Raw genomic sequence first — 15,569 nt, 5'->3', positions numbered from 1 at the left:
AGCTGCGGCAATTAAAGCCGAGGCGTCTCCTTTAAGAAGCTGGCTCACGTGGATGCTGTGTTGTGTGCGCTCAGCTGGGAAGGGAGGGGCCGGGCCTCGGCCTCACCACATTGGCCGCCTCGGCCGAGTAAACCTCCTTGATTGGTTGGAAGGCTGCAAGGTGTCGACTTGGGGGCGGGACGAGCAGCGATGAGTCCGCCCATCCTCTGCGGCTTCGGGGCGGGGTGGGCGGCGAAGGGTAGGGGAGCACGAGTGGGGGAGGGCGAGCCCGGGTAGGGGCGGGGCCCGGCGGAAAGGGCAGAGTGCCAAGGGGAGGGGCGGAGCCTAGAAATGAAGGGTACTGCGGGCCAACCGGGAGAGCCGCCTGAGGAGAGGGCGGGGCCACACCGGGTGATTGACGCCGAGGCCAGACAGGGGAGAGGCGGGGCCAAGGCCTGACTAAACCTGAAGACTTGGAGGCCGAGGGGCTTCCGACCCAGCTGAGGAGCGAAGAGCTGCTGGCAGCGCCGAGCCCCGGCGCGCAGGTGAGTGCGGCGGCGGGGGCCGGGCTCGGGGTCGGCGGGGGCTCGGCGCCCTGGGGCCGGCGGCTTCGAAGCCCTCGGGGGAGCGGCCCGGGGCGGGGGCCGCTGGCAGGAAGTGACTCTTCCCTGTCCCCACCCGACCGGGGTCCCCTCGGGGCCGTCGGGCCGGGCCGTGGCTCTTTGTGAGGTTGGGGCGCGGCGGCCGCCGTCGAGCCGCCCCCGCCGCGCAGCCGAGCGCCCCGCGAGCCCGCAACAGCCGCGACGACCCCCCAGCCCCGGCGCCCCGCGGCCCCCGCTCGCCTCCCCGCGGTTCCCGGCGGCCGCGGCCCTCGGACGGCTCGCCCGGTGACGCCCCCGCTGCTGGGCCGCCCCGCCCCCACGGCCGCCGTCCCCGCCGCAGCGTCGGGGGCGCGCGCGGGCTCCGCTCCCAGTCGGCCCGCGGGCCCGCGCCCTGGACCCCGCCCGCGGCGGAGGAGGCCCGGCTCGCGCCGCGGGGCCTCGGCCGTGGGCCATGCCCGCCTCGGCGCCGGTCCCCCGCCGCGCCGCCCTCCGCTCCCTTGGGACCCCCGGGCGCGGGGACGGTGCCAGGGAGCCCGCCGGGGCCGTGCGCCCCGGAGCCCGCGCGCGCCCAGCTGGTCCGCCAGTGTTTGTTGTGCCGCGAAGGCCGGACCACCGCCGCCGCTCTCTCCGCCTCGCGCCCGGCGATTGGCTGGTGGCTGTCACGTGGGCGCGATCAGCTGGGCCGGCTGCGGGCGGTGGGCCTGGCGGGGACCCCGCGGCAGCTCGGTGAGCCGGCCCGGGGCTCCTTCCTGCTGGCGGAGGTAGGCAGACTCCTGCACGCCCGTTTCTTCCACGCCGCTCGAGGGGGAGGTAGGACGGCCGAGTGCCGCCGGCGGGAGTGAGAGCCGCAGTAGTCCGGAGGTCTGTTTAATCCCGACACCGGCTAATCTCCCTTCGGAGTGACAGTAAGAGAAGGTGTACGGCTCATTTGTTTGTAAACTTTGTTTTGTTTTGTTTTTTCCCGTTTACAGAGCCCTGTTGGAAATCTGAGGATTTCTATTCCAGATGTCCTTTGACAGATGGAAAAACTGAAAGTGCCCTCGGGCTTCCCGTGCTTTTGGAAAAATAAGTGAACTTGCTGGCGAAGTAACAGACATAATAGGGGACCTGTCAGACAGTTCTGCATAGCCACATAGGCAGGGTTGTAGCTGCATTCCCACACAGAGGAAGCCAAAATCTTTCAGTGCGTCCAGGGTGCATATTTGTGCCAGATGTCAAGCGTCTTGATGGGTTCTGCTACTAAGAATTAATCACATTTACTTATAGTGTATTACGTAAGAAGGAGAGGACAGAAAAAGCGAATTCTCCTCTCTGGAAGCTCCCAGTTCAATAAAATTGAGAAACATGCTAAATATTGCTAAGTTATGAAATGAGTGTTACAAAAGTTCAAAGATGGGGCAGTGAGACACCAGGAGGAGGAAGTAGGAAGTATTCTTAAGAGAACTGATGTTGGGCCCAGAACATGAAAAGCCTATGGGTTGCTTTTGGCCCGAAGGGCTTAGGAAAAAGAGCCCTGGAGCATTTACAGATATCGAGAGGATGGAGCCTGTGCAATTTGGCAGACCTACATATGTGGATGTGTGTGTCTGTGTGTACACACTGGCTCACAGCTTCGCGTGTGTCTCAAGCACAAGGTATTTTGTCCTCTTTGGAAGGAAGTAATGCACTTGTTTCTCAGTAGTCTTACCTCTGTAGGCCAGGCTGCCCTTGAACTTTGGCAGTCCTGCCTCATTGGCCTTGGTGGAGAGGTTCCTGGTGTGCTAATTAGTGTTCCCCTTCACTCTGGTCTGGTCTGCTCTTCAGGACAGATTTTCCCCCGCAGTTTATGTATAGCCACCATCCACCTTATCTGTAGGAAAGGCACACAGTGAATCCAACTTGGATTTTAACAGTAACTTTTCCAAACGTGCTTGGCAAAATGTATTTATTTGGCTTCTTCTAAAAGCACATCTAGTTGAAATACTGAAACTTTCTAGACTCATTTGCCATTTCTGTCCACTAAAGAGATTTAGAAGCAATAAAGAGTAGAAACAGAGCAGTGAGAAGGCGCTGCAGGTAAAGGTGCTTAATAAAAATCTGACAACCTGAGTTTTAACCCAGGGGCCCACATGGTTGAAAGAGAGCTTATTCCACAAAGCTGTCCTGACCTCCATGTCCCCCACACAATTAAATAGGTCTAATAAAAATGTTTAAATTTAATGAGGAAATGAGGTCCCAAGCCCTATGAAAAGAAATTAAGCTTGTACGTCTCTGAAAAAAGTGGGGGACATGAAGTTAGTGCTAACTATATATTCATGAGACATGAAGATAGTCCTAAGTATACTTGTATCTAGACTGTTCTTTGTTTTAGAGTACCTTGATAGTTATGTAAATTATTATTGTCCCTGGTAATGCTGGGTAGTAACAAGTTTGTAATTTTTTTAACTGTTAGCTAGATTTGAATTTGCTAGATTGAATTTTCAGTCTGGAAATCTCACAAACTATACTGTAGCTATCACCAAGAAGCTTTTGGTACTGTATCACAACAAAAAAGGGGGTCATGTTTGTCTTGCCAAGAATTTTTTGGGGAGATGACCAACTCAGATTATTTGCTGACTCATGATTAGCTGCTGAGTTGTGACTGCTCTTATTTTCTACTGATGACTAAGCAGTATTCTAGAAATCTAGTCAGCATGGAAGTTAACAAAACATATAAGGCGTTATCTTAGAAGACCAGACGCATATACTTAAATTACTGTCCCACAAGCAGAACATCATTTGACCCAACAGAGTGAACTGATACGGTACTGTAAGAGGATAACATGGCCTTCTTGTGTCATTGAAACTTACCTCTTGCTAACCATTTTGTAAAAGTAAAGAAAATTGGCCTAGACTTGTAGCATGGTGATAATGTGTCTGCTTAGCACATACAAGGTACTTGATTTGATTTCTGGTATCACAGAAAGGAAAATAGATTTTATAAATTGAACTGTTGTTTCCCCATGTAACTTTTAAAAATAATTTATTTAATTTTATTTTATGTGTATTAGTGTGAAGGTGTCAGATTCCTTAGAATTGGTTGTTGTGAGCTTCTGTGTGGGTGCTAGGGATTGAACCAGGGTCCTTTGGAAGAGCAGACAGTGCTCTTAACCACTGAGTCTATCTCTCCAGCCTCTCCTGTGTAACTTTTAAGTAGAATATTTTTACAGATTGCTATGAAGATAACTAATGAAATTGCAGTAACATCAAATGTTTATTACTATAATAATAATTAACCCAGCTATTAAAATTTTCATGGTTTTTGTTCTTTCCTTGGTTCTAGAGAGAAGAGACTGAAAAACATACACAGCCATGCTTCCATGTGAATTCATTTTAGCAGAATCAAAACAAACTACTGGAAGGGGCAGCTTTTTGTAACCCTTCCCATACTAGATTCGTGTGTACCGGGCTCTGTATACACAGTCTTTGTCTTCCCCCATCTGGTGAAATGAAAAATCCCCTCTGCTCTGTCTAGTGTTGGAGGGAGCATCATGATAAGTGTTTATGGCAATACCCCTAAGGTACAATTCCTTAACTAGGAAATTGTCTTTCTGAAGTGGGTGTTTTCCACCAAAAGTCCTGTGTAAATGCAAATAGATGCCTATTGTTCTTGCTGGTATTTTTAGAGCTAGGAAATGGTGCCTCCTTAGGCTAAATCCATTTTCAAGGATTGAGACCAAACTATAGTATTAATTATAGGGAGGGCAGATACCTATTTTAAGGGTTAAGAGTATAGACACTAAGAATTTGAAATCTTAGGTTTCTAGCTTTTGTCCTGTTCATAATTTCTATTAAACCGTTACTTAATATGAGGATAATTAACAGGAGGTGAGGCTGGTTAGTTGCTACTGTTTTGTATCCATTCTGAACCCTGCTTCATCTGTGGTGGAACAGAGATAGAATGAGATGTGTAGTCTACTTTTATGATCTTTATTTAGCATTCACTGTACAGGGCACTGTTCTCTGTATATACTATTTCCATTTAATTCTCATTCAGAGATACTGCTGTTGCCATTTTGCATAGAAACAGGGTAATTTGTCAAAGTTCACAAGGATATTGAGGGAGAGCTAAAATTTAAAAACAGCACCTGGCTTTAGTGTTTTTAAGTAATCTAGGCCACACTATATTAGTCCCTGTGGGTGAATAGAGGGTTCAACAGCTGAGGTATATATTATTGATTTGAATGATCTTTTTCAGTATACTCAACTGGCTACAGAAAGCTAAGGATTTTTGGTTTTGTGACTGGGACTCACATTGGCTGGCTCCAAACTTTTCATGATTTCTTGCTCAGTCTTCTGAATGCTGGGATTACAGGCCTGAGCCACTCTTGTCAACTCAGAGCACCAATGATTTTAGCCAGAAAATCCATGAAGAAAATGGGAATGGGACTCTAGTAATTTGTCAGCTATTCCAATTGATCTTTACACCTGACTGCCAACCAAAGTTCTGTTTTTCTGAGAAAGGCTTCTTTCATTGTGTTCGTAAGCAGGATGAACTTCCCTGTATGGACTGAGATGTGACTGTTCTGAGTTTTGCAAGCCAGTTCCTACAGGAGCCACTTGGACTCTGCCAGTAGCTAGCAAGGAGTTAAGTATAAACGAAGGAGTGTGGCTGTGTTACAAAGAAGCTATCACCACTAAAATAGTTGATATTTTCTTTTTAACCTTTTTAAATGAATAATTTTATTTTTAGCGTGTGAGCTAGATTTTTGGCCTGCTGCTCTTGGTTGGCTGACCCCTGTTTTGTTGGTTTGGGTTTTATTTGTGTGAGTGTTTTGCCTACAGGTAGTCTGCACTAGTTGTGTGTCTGCTGCAGGTAGAGGCCAGACTCGAGGGCATTAGATAGCCTGGAACTATAGTTACAGGTGTTTGTGAGCCTATGTGTGAGAACCAAACTCAGGTCCTCTGGAACAGTAGCCAATACGCTTATCTTCAGAGTCAGACCAAAAGAACTATGAGATATATTTCATTTGCTCCTGTATATGTAAAATAGCCAAACAGGCTTTTTAGATAATTATTTTATGACTTAGAAACTAGGGATTTATACAAAACCATCATGTCCAATTTCTAGTCATTGATTCCTAGGGATATTGTGTCATGGGTTCCTGAAAGAAAAGTAATTTCCTTAAAAAAAAAAAAACAAAAAAACTTACAAATTGTGTAATAAAAAAAATAAAATAAAGGTGGAAATGCTAAAATGTAATTACTTCACTAGAGTCTTGAGGTGCAGGTAGAAATTAGAAATTCCAGGTGACTAAGGATGCTGTTTGGTGGGAGAAGAAATTGAAGATAATTACTAAAATGCCTGAATTATCTATGAACCTCACTATGTTTTCAACCTGGTCTCTCACTACTTCAGGTTATAGAAGGTAAACTACTCAACAACCACGTTTGATACTTCAGCCTTTTAGGATTGTATAGTTTGGGACTATGGAAAAGTACTGCCAGAAGGGCCTTGTTTACTTGTGAGTTACAAAATAATACTGCAGTGCTTTTTGCTCCAAGTGTTGGAGTAGAAGGAGCATTGTAAGTATAACGTAAGCCATACTGTGAGCTGGGCCCTAATTGCAGCTGTAAATGGAACTTCAGCACAGTAAAGTATCAAATGATAAACTTTTTGCAATGGGACACAGTGATTGACAAAGGATGTTGGCCAACTGTGACAGCTGAAAAGATTGGAGATTCTGCTAAATCAACCAAAAACAGCATATCTGGGAAATGCTTAGGAGTAAAAAATAATCCCAGGAAGCTGGTTGGTGCTAGAGCCTAGGAGAAGCGACTGGCTGCAGACTAATTTGTGAGATTGCCACTAAATTAGGGACTATCGGAGGAGAGGAATTTGTGGTCAACCTGAGGGAGAGAGAACGACTCCGGCAGCTATTTGCCATGAGAAGTGAGAACTAGAGTAAGATTCAGTTTAGAGCTTAACTTGGCTATTTGTGGATTTGTGGGATACGTGGCCTGTATTTGTGCACCTATAAAAATAGGGTAATATATACACACACACACACACACATATATATTACCCTACTTCTGTGTACACACACATACATATATTACCCTACTTCTGTGTACACAGACACACACACTCTAAGAATTACCATAGTTAAATGATATGTGCCAAGTGCAGTGTCTCCTACACTCGACTTGAAGCAGGAAAGAAGTCTATTTACCCTCTAAGGTTGATATAGATTTTAGTTATTTCATTGTAGTTAAAATAAATCATGCCTGATATGTGAAAGTTAGAAAGAAAATTACCTTTGAAACAAACATACTTAGGTTTAAGGCACAGTTCATACTGTCCAGGTCCAGACAAATATGACAACTCTTAAAACTTTTAATGTCTCCTCAGGGCTTTCTTGAGGTCCTATAATCAAGTACTGTAGTCTGGGTGGTTTATAAACAACAGGAATTTATTTATCATGGTTCAAAGAAAAAGTGTTAGTAAAGGCCAATTTCCTGGTTGTTTGATCCCCCTCTCCTCCTTTAAATGTGTCTTCGGCAAGGCAGCTCTATGGAGCCTCTGTAAGGGCCTCATTCCTCTAATGACAGTCTGTCTTCATGACCCAGTTACTCCCCAAATGTCCTCACATTGGTGACAGTATAACTTTTTTTGGCAAAGAAAAGCTACATTTTATGGTTTCAAATATGTATATTTGTAAATGGCAGTCACAATCAGGAATCATGTAACATAAAGTTCTTAGATATTTTTAGTCTTGATAATGAATCATATAATTGAAGCTGGTAAAAAAATACTTGGGTAAAGTAAAAAATAGAATGAATTTGAAGCAGGAAAGAAGGCTTATTAAGTCTATTTACCCTCAGTACCAAATGGTCGGTCACAGTTATTCCTGTAGTACTGAGCCAAAGATAGAATGATGAGGGTAGAAGGCATAAAGTTCATTTGGAACCAAGGCACCTTCCATAGTAGCATCTAAGGTCAATCTAGAAATAGTGTTTATTTCACTGTAGTTAAAATAAATCGTATCTGATATTTAAAGTTAGAAAGAAAATTACCTTTAAAACAAATTCCAGAAACTCTAGCTGAAACTAAATGACTAAAACGGCTGAGCTGTGAAATCTTGCTGCGATCCTTTTGTTAAACAATATGTTATTATAAGCACTAGAAGTCAATTGCTCACATGTGTGTTTAATGCTGTATTTATATTGAGAGTCATAAGTTGAAATAGTGGTACCAAAACAGGTAAAGTAATTGTGTAAACCACAGTGGAGAATGAAAAAATAAATTGGGATGGGATAGAACAACTATAAACTGTTTAACAGTACTCAGCTGCTATGGGGGAATATGTTGTGCAGTCCATCACCTGATCCAGACACACAAAGTGCAGGCCCTTCTACCCAGTTTTTGTTTTTAAGGTTTTGGTGTTTTTATTTGTGTGTGTGTATATATATATTGTGTTCGCAGGTCCCTTGCAGCTCATAAAAGGGTATTAGATTTCCTGGAACTGGAGTTACAGGCACTAGGAACTGAACTTGAGAGCCCTCTGCGAGAGCAATAAGTGCTCTTAACCACTGACTTCTTTCTTCTCTCCTGCTCCCAAATTTTATTTTTGTAAGATTCAATGTATGTGTTGGTCAGCCATGTGTATATGAGTGACCATGGAGAGGGAGCTGGTTCATGGGTTCTGTGAAAGAGCACCAGGTGCTAAGGAGTGGATCTAGACCTTACACTAGGTAAGCACTCCACCACTAAACTACATCCTCAGCCCTCTTCTCCCAAACTTCTATGTTTTGAGTCAGAGTCCTTTTCTGTATCCAGATTGGCCTGAACTGGAAAGTCCATTTTCTTGTTTTCTGTCCTGGTTGCTCTAGCCTTTAGCTAGGTCTGCACTGAGACCCCCTTCCTTTGTGAAAATTGGTAGAGGGTAATGGAAGAACTTTGTTTTGGAGTTTGTAGAACTGCATTCCAGCTACTATTCTGTAACAGCTGCAACCTTTGACCTGTCAGCTCTCTTGGGTGAAGTTTGGGGAAAGTGAAACCCTCCTAGAATTGTGAGTTTTAAAATAAGTGCTCCATAGACTTTAGACCCAGACTTACTGAAGTTTGTGTTGTTATACCTCTACAGTGGTCAATATACGCAGTGACCATATCTGCTCAGGTCCCCTCTTGGTATGTGGGGTTTGTGAATGTGTATGTTATTTTTTGTTTTGTTGTTTTGTGGTGGTGCTGGGATAGACTAAAACTCAGAACTTCCAGGCAAGTGTTCCACCAATGAACTATATTCCCAGCCCTTTCTTGTTTTGAAATTGCACGTTTATCTGCTCTTACCTGATCACCACACCTGTGCTTCACACTTGAGCCTTTCCTCCAGTTATGTACCATCTGCTCAGAATATAGATTTAACACTGGTGCCATGCTAACTTCCCACATCTGTGTATGGGTGTTTTGCCTGAATGTAGGTCTGTGCCTTTGGAGGGCATTGGATCCCCTGGAAGTGGTTTATAGTTGTGAGCCTTTGTATGGGTGCTGGGAATCAACCCCAGGTCTTCTGTACCAGCAGTAAGAGCTCTAAGAGCACTGAGCATCTCTCCAGCCATCATCCTCTATGCCAATGCTTTACATGTATGTATGTATTTATACATATGTATATGTGTAAATATATAATACATATATATATATATATATATATAACTTCAGTCTCTCCTTATTCCTTACACTAACCAAAAGAGAAGTGATAAAATTCCTTAGTCTTGATTAAGCGTGTTTATGACTCTTAATAATTTCAGATGTCTTGTTTATTTGTTCAGTGTGTGAACTTTGAATCCCTTCATTTAGAGTCAGATAGTTTACCCAGCAAGTACTAGAAGATTTCAGTTTATACATAACCTATAACACCTTCCCCAATAGCTGCTACCAATTTTCTTAAAATAATGTATGTCTTACCTTTATCTATTTGTTCTAGGTTTTTAGAACTTCATCTATCAAAATGGGCAGAATCTTCCTTGATCATATCGGCGGTACCCGTCTGTTTTCTTGTGCAAACTGTGATACAATCCTGACCAACCGGTCAGAGCTCATCTCTACTCGGTTCACAGGCGCCACTGGTAGAGCATTTCTTTTTAACAAGGTGGGTAGAAAAAGCTCCATTCCTCCATATATGGATTTGATAGCAACACTAGACTATTCCTTTAGAGTTTACAGATACCAGAAATTATCAGAGTGGGGCTGAAGCCTACAGAAGTTGTCTGTTAGTTTGTTTCTGATTGGGATTTCAGGGATACAGTGTTGGAACATAATTTATTTTTATAAAGCCTTCTAATAATGTGTTAGAAGAAGAGAGGTGGGGTGTGGTAGCTCCTGTCTAAAATCCCAGTGCTTGGAAAGCCGAGGCAGGAAGATGGCCACATTAAGTTTAGGTCAGTTGGGCCAGCTTCAGCTACCCAGTGAGTCTCTGCCTCAAAATGGCAATTACGAAGGACAGGTCCCTTTTTTGGGAAATGTTCAGTGTAAAAATTTTAGTGTCTTGACAGAATTTGGAGACAGAGAGTGAAGATACCTGTTTTCTCTCATACATCACTGATTGAACCATGGAGATAGCTATTGGAGCTTATTTGTTGAAAGTGAATATAGCTAGCTTCTCTTGTTGTAGCCAGTCGGCTTTCTTATTCTCATTTGGCTTCTTTGGATCTACCAAAAGGAAAGCATTTACAGATTTGAAACTGTGCATCTCTTCTCTTTGGCCACGAAATGTTGGTCCTGTTTTGAAATTGGTTGACATGATTGTGCATACTGAGCCTAGCACAGTTGAATTTCCAAGTCTTAGGCTAAGACACAGATGTAGGGTTTTTGTTGTTGTTCGTTGGCTTGTTTTTATTTTTTCTCACGACAGGGTTTCTCTGTAGCCCTGGCTGTCCTAGAATTCACTTTGTAGACCAGGCTGTCCTTGAACTCACAGGAATCCACTTGCCTCTTGTTTCCCGAGTGCTAGTGCTAGGATTAAAGGTGTGCACGAGCCCCCCCCCAGCCAGATCTAGTCTTAAGTGACTGTTTTTAGAAGGTCAGATAAACTTTTCACTAGCAGATACTCCTCTGTTCTGAGTAAAGAAGCCTCTCAGAGAATCAGTAGTGTGTTCCCCTTGACATTTTACAGAGGAGAAGTCACCACTGTGGCAGGCCAGCTACCTGTTAACTGTAAATAATCTTCAATCTTGTTCATTCCTTTACTTAGAGTCTCTGGTTTTTATGTTACAGTGTCAAATAGTTGGAATTAAGACCACATAACCTTTATAACCACAAGTATTTACCATTGGTCTATTAGGGGAAACCAAAGTATAAAGGATTGTTGGGTATTTGAATGGTTGGAAATTCTCCACAGATTATTTTAGATTCCAATTCATGTATTCATTATTTTGAATTTACTAGAAAATTAATATATTGTATAGTTGTGGCAGGCTTTGCCTTTCTCTCAGCCTGTTTGTGTATATAGAATGTCTTCAGAAATAAATAGGACGCTTCATGGAACGATGATGTTACTGTAATAGGTTCTTTGATTATCTTATTTACATTCATCACTACAGAGTGAATTAATGATTATACCCAAACTTGTATCTCTTGTCTTCACTTCCAGACCTTTTTCTTTACTATACCAGAAATATAACTGTCATATAGATCGTAAGACATGGACTTGTCTAGTACTGCATAAAGATTGCATTAGATTAGGGGCTAGAAAGATGGTTTGGCAGTTTTAAGAGCACTGTTTGCTTTTGCAGTGAACCCAAGTTCAGTTCCTGGAACTCACATGGTGCTTCCATGTGACTCAGAGCCATCTCTAACTCTGGTTCCAAGGGCTCCAGTGCCTTTTGACCTTCACAGGCACTGAACACACGTGTATACATGTAGGCAAAACACTCATCCATATAAAATCAAATAAACCTCTAACAAAATTGTCACGTAAGATTCCCAGTACACTGTAATTTCCAGATGTTTACCTGTCTCAGTAGCTTTTTTTTTTTTTTTTTATGTATTTGTCCTGAAACTGAATGATGTGGGTGAGGCTGGCCTTGAACCCCTTTCTTTCCTGCCTTTACCTCCCAAATTCTAGGATTAAAGGCCTAGTTATCCCAGCCTCTCTTAAAAGCAGTTGTGAATGGCTGTCATGAGTATAACTAAAGTAACAATTTCTGTCCACTAAACTTGTTGGTGGTTTGTTGTTTTGGGGCAGGGTCTCACTGTATAGTGAGGCTAGTCTTACCTCAAATTCATTATCCTCTTGCCTTGGCCTCTCCGTACTGGGATCATGGTCTTACACAGCTATGTAATACTCAATTGCTCATTTATTTACTTATTGTCAGCTAACTTACATGACTTTATAATGGTTTTTTGTTTGTATGTTGTTTTGTTGTGTGTGGTTTTTTGTTTTTAGGTAGTTAACTTGCAGTACAGTGAAGTTCAAGATCGGGTTATGCTCACTGGCCGCCACATGGTTCGAGATGTGAGCTGCAAAAACTGCAATAGCAAACTGGGATGGATCTATGAGTTTGCCACTGAAGACAGCCAGCGTTATAAGGAAGGCCGTGTGATCCTGGAACGTGCACTAGTTCGAGAGAGTGAAGGCTTTGAGGAGCATGTACCATCTGATAACTCTTGAAGAAAAAAGATAAATCCATCTTTTCCCAGGTCTCCTTCACTGAAAACAAAAATCTACTTACATACACTGTCACCTTAGCATCAGAGTCGGATTCATGAACTGCGGAACAAGAGGTTGTGAGAATCTAAGATGGAACCTTTCTTTCTTTCTTTCTTTTTTTAATTTTGTATTTTTCATCCAACAGCAGTTTGTAGAGAGACTATTATGCAGATGCCATTAATTTTTTCCCTATGTTTACATCTTGAGGCAGAAGAGTTTGCAGCTACATGGTTGGCTATGTGAGGGAAAAAATTGGGGTCCTTAGAGTGAAAAGGAGTGTTTTGTATACATTTTGAGTGGAGAATACGTCAAGAGCATGGTTTTAAACTTATTTGGGCTTCGTTTTAAATTTTCTTTTTAACCCAGTTATTTCACTTAATTTGCTAGCTTCAAGAAGAGATCCGAATCTGTGCCCAGCGCTGGAGGCTCAGTGTTAGCGTGGCTTGTGCTGGCCATGTGCCATATTCTTGTTGGAGAGGAACTGTAGCACCAGAACCCATTCTTCCTTGTCAGTCTTGACCCAACAGATGTCACCACCACTAGTTACTTGTCACCACTTACTTGGTGTTGATTGGAAACTTTCTGAAATGGGGCAGAACTGCTTGGTTGTCTTTTCCATGTAACTTAAGCATAGTAATATAAATAAAGTGATAGTTGGATGTTTTGGTCCTGTGTTGCTTTTAAAAATACCTTATAAAAGCAAAGGTTTGATAAGTGATTTTCTTAATAGTTAAAGTGATCCTTCTTAATGTTAAGCTACATTGCTGTGTATAAAGTAGTTGTGTGAATGAAAGCATACTGTTTAAATCTACAGTATTGCATTTAGAAAACAATTGAGCAAAATATCAGTGTGCATCCTTGTATAAACTATTAATCTGCATCTATTCTAAAGAAGGGGAAAATGAAGCAACTTATCTAAAACTGCTTCACAAAGTATTTCAGCTTTCCCCAACATTTGTGAATTGATTTTGACAAGTTTTTAGCGCTTGTCAAAGTTTCATGGATCTTTTCTTAGCATCATTATTTCACATCTTCCCTTAGAAGTTCAGCTGTTGCATTTGAACTGTACCTGATATCTCTCCTCTATCCAATAGAAGGTTTTCACTCAGCCCTAAATTTATAACATTACAAAGTATTAGAATATGCTTTTATCCAAACTATTTCTAGGCACTTGGTTTTGGTGAAATACAGGAGAGGGAAATTGGCTAGTTACACAGATGATCAGATGGATGTTTGTATGCTGTTTCTAGCTCGTCTATGAAGGAAATTTGCCTGAGTTGAATAAGTTAAATCTTTCTGTCATTGATACTAACTAAAAGTGATTTCTGAGTATCAAGCTTCTATTTGGCTTTGCACTCTTGGTTAGTGGCATGGTTGTCTGGGTAAGAATAGTATAATACTGCATTACTGCACTTCCAGTGAATGAATGCTACTCTGTCTTCAACTTGAATGACACCTTCGAGGCTGAAGAATAGTATTCGTTTCCACTGATTCCACACTGGCCTGTGATGATATGCAGATTTCTAGTTGCATGCCTCACCTACAGCACCACGTGCATTGCTATCAAAATAAAGTATATTTTGTCTTTCATTGGTACAGAACTGATACTTATTTTTCACTGATTCTATTTAGTGATCATCTTTGTTATTTTAAATCTTTAAACCCATAATTTTTTTTGTTTTGTTTTTTTTTGTTTGTTTGGAGATGGTGTGGCCCTGGGTAGCTCTGGGTGACCTGGAATTTAGTTGGTATTTAACAACAGGCTGGCCTTGAACTCAGGGGTCGGCCTTTCTCCTATCTGCTGAGATATTAGGTGTGTACTGCCACACCCAGCTAATGCCATGCTTTTGAATAGCTATTGCTTGTTTTGCTTGACAGTGGTAGAGTGATAGTTAACTTTCTTTATCCCTGAAAACACTTAAGTGTGACATCATTAACTTACAAGATCATTTTGCCACATATACAGCTGTGGTTTAGTATATGTGAAAATTTAATTGGTTAATAATAACAAGTAAGTGTCACATTGTTAACTCAACAAGCCACTTGATACCTTCATTTAAAAACTTTAATTTGCTGGCCTAAGGTGTTGATCAACAGTAGAGTGCTTGCTTAGTATGCTGGAAGACGTGAATGTAATTCCTAGCACCAGGAAAGAACACCTGAGCTCAGTTCCTCACACCCAAATGAGGTTGCTCAAAACTGCCTGTAACTCCAGCTCAGTGGAGAGCCAGCACTTCTGGTTTCACATGAATGCACTTGCAGTCCTCCCCCACATACACATAATAAATAATTCTTTTAAAAAAACCTGATAATTATTAACTGAAGGGTAGTTGAATTAGATTATTTACAGATCAAATGGGAACATCAGTTATTGGGAACAAATGAATGTGGTCATTCACACCTGTAACACCAGCACTTTGCAGGCTGAGCTGCAAGTTTGAGTCTTTCCTGGGCTGCAGACAGTTCCTAGCCAGTCTGAGCCACTGCATGAGACTCTTCACAAAACAAGAATGTTTTGGGGGAGGGCAGGGAAATTAACTGATCAAATGCATTTGGGTGTCAGTACATGAAAGTATACAAGCATAACCTTTCTCTTAAGACTTTAGGATTCTTAGTTTTAGGTGACAGCTATTAAACATGTTTTTAAAAATTACTTAAATTTTTAGTTGTATGTGTATGTTATGAACTGCATGTGAAGAGGAGAGGACAACCCATGGGAGTTCTCCCCTTCCATTATGTGCATTGGAGGAATTGAACTCGGGTCATCAGGCCTGGTTGTAAATGCATCTATCTGCTGAGCCACCTCAGGTCCACTTTTTTTTTTTTTTTTTTTTTAAGAGATGCAATTGAGTGTTCTGGGTTTAAATGTGATCTGTTACAGTTGAAAAGGGCCACTTTGGTACTGAAAGGAAAGTGTTTTCTAAATTGACCTATTCACATATTCACAAGTCCTATAACATTTAACTTGGAGTATAGGCCTCAGCTCAGGCCTCAGTACATAATTTTTGATGAGGTAAAATACTATAAAATTTAAAAACATACTTAGCAGGGGGGGGATAACTCAGTATATGGTGCTTTTTGTCTAAGCACGAGGACTTGATTTGAATCTCTAGACCTGTGAAAGATGAGGCATGGTAGCAAGCATCTCTAAGGAATACTGAAGTGTTTCTGCAGCAAGATGGAAGTCGGGAGAATCTCAGAAGCTTGCAGCCCAGCTAACAAGGCACAGTAGTGAGGAACAAAAGAGGCCCAGTCTTAAGTAAGGTGGAAGGTTGTCCTTTGACCTCCACACATGTACTCGTGGCACACACACCTGGCATTC

General features: G+C 42.4%; 1 protein-coding gene across 3 annotated transcripts; it reads left to right on the top strand.

The window, feature by feature from the left end:
* Positions 1 to 387: 387 nt before the first annotated feature.
* Positions 388 to 12,906, top strand: Ypel5 (yippee like 5). Of its 3 annotated transcripts, none has more exons than XM_021645709.2 (3): positions 388 to 524; positions 9,524 to 9,688; positions 11,984 to 12,906. In XM_021645709.2, exons 2-3 carry the CDS (start codon positions 9,548 to 9,550, stop codon positions 12,206 to 12,208), a joined length of 366 nt encoding a protein of 121 aa, XP_021501384.1. In that variant the 5' UTR covers positions 388 to 524; positions 9,524 to 9,547; the 3' UTR covers positions 12,209 to 12,906. The 3 variants fall into 3 exon arrangements, with proteins under 3 accessions (XP_021501384.1, XP_021501385.1, XP_060220641.1); XM_021645710.2 differs by lacking the exon at positions 388 to 524 and adding an exon at positions 1,032 to 1,342; XM_060364658.1 differs by lacking the exon at positions 388 to 524 and adding an exon at positions 3,882 to 4,120.
* Positions 12,907 to 15,569: the final 2,663 nt, after the last annotated feature.

The sequence above is a fragment of the Meriones unguiculatus genome, chromosome 1 (genome assembly GCF_030254825.1).
Source record: "Meriones unguiculatus strain TT.TT164.6M chromosome 1, Bangor_MerUng_6.1, whole genome shotgun sequence".
Taxonomy (NCBI): domain Eukaryota; kingdom Metazoa; phylum Chordata; class Mammalia; order Rodentia; family Muridae; genus Meriones; species Meriones unguiculatus.
This window is presented reverse-complemented; position numbering and strand designations above follow the sequence as displayed.

Coding starts and splice junctions, on each gene's coding strand:
- Ypel5 (XM_060364658.1), top strand. CDS start 4,091: ATGATAAGTGTTTATGGCAATACCCCTAAG. Junction 4,121..9,523: donor TTTATGGCAATACCCCTAAG/GTACAATTCCTT, acceptor TATTTGTTCTAG/GTTTTTAGAACTTCATCTAT. Junction 9,689..11,983: donor GAGCATTTCTTTTTAACAAG/GTGGGTAGAAAA, acceptor TTTTGTTTTTAG/GTAGTTAACTTGCAGTACAG.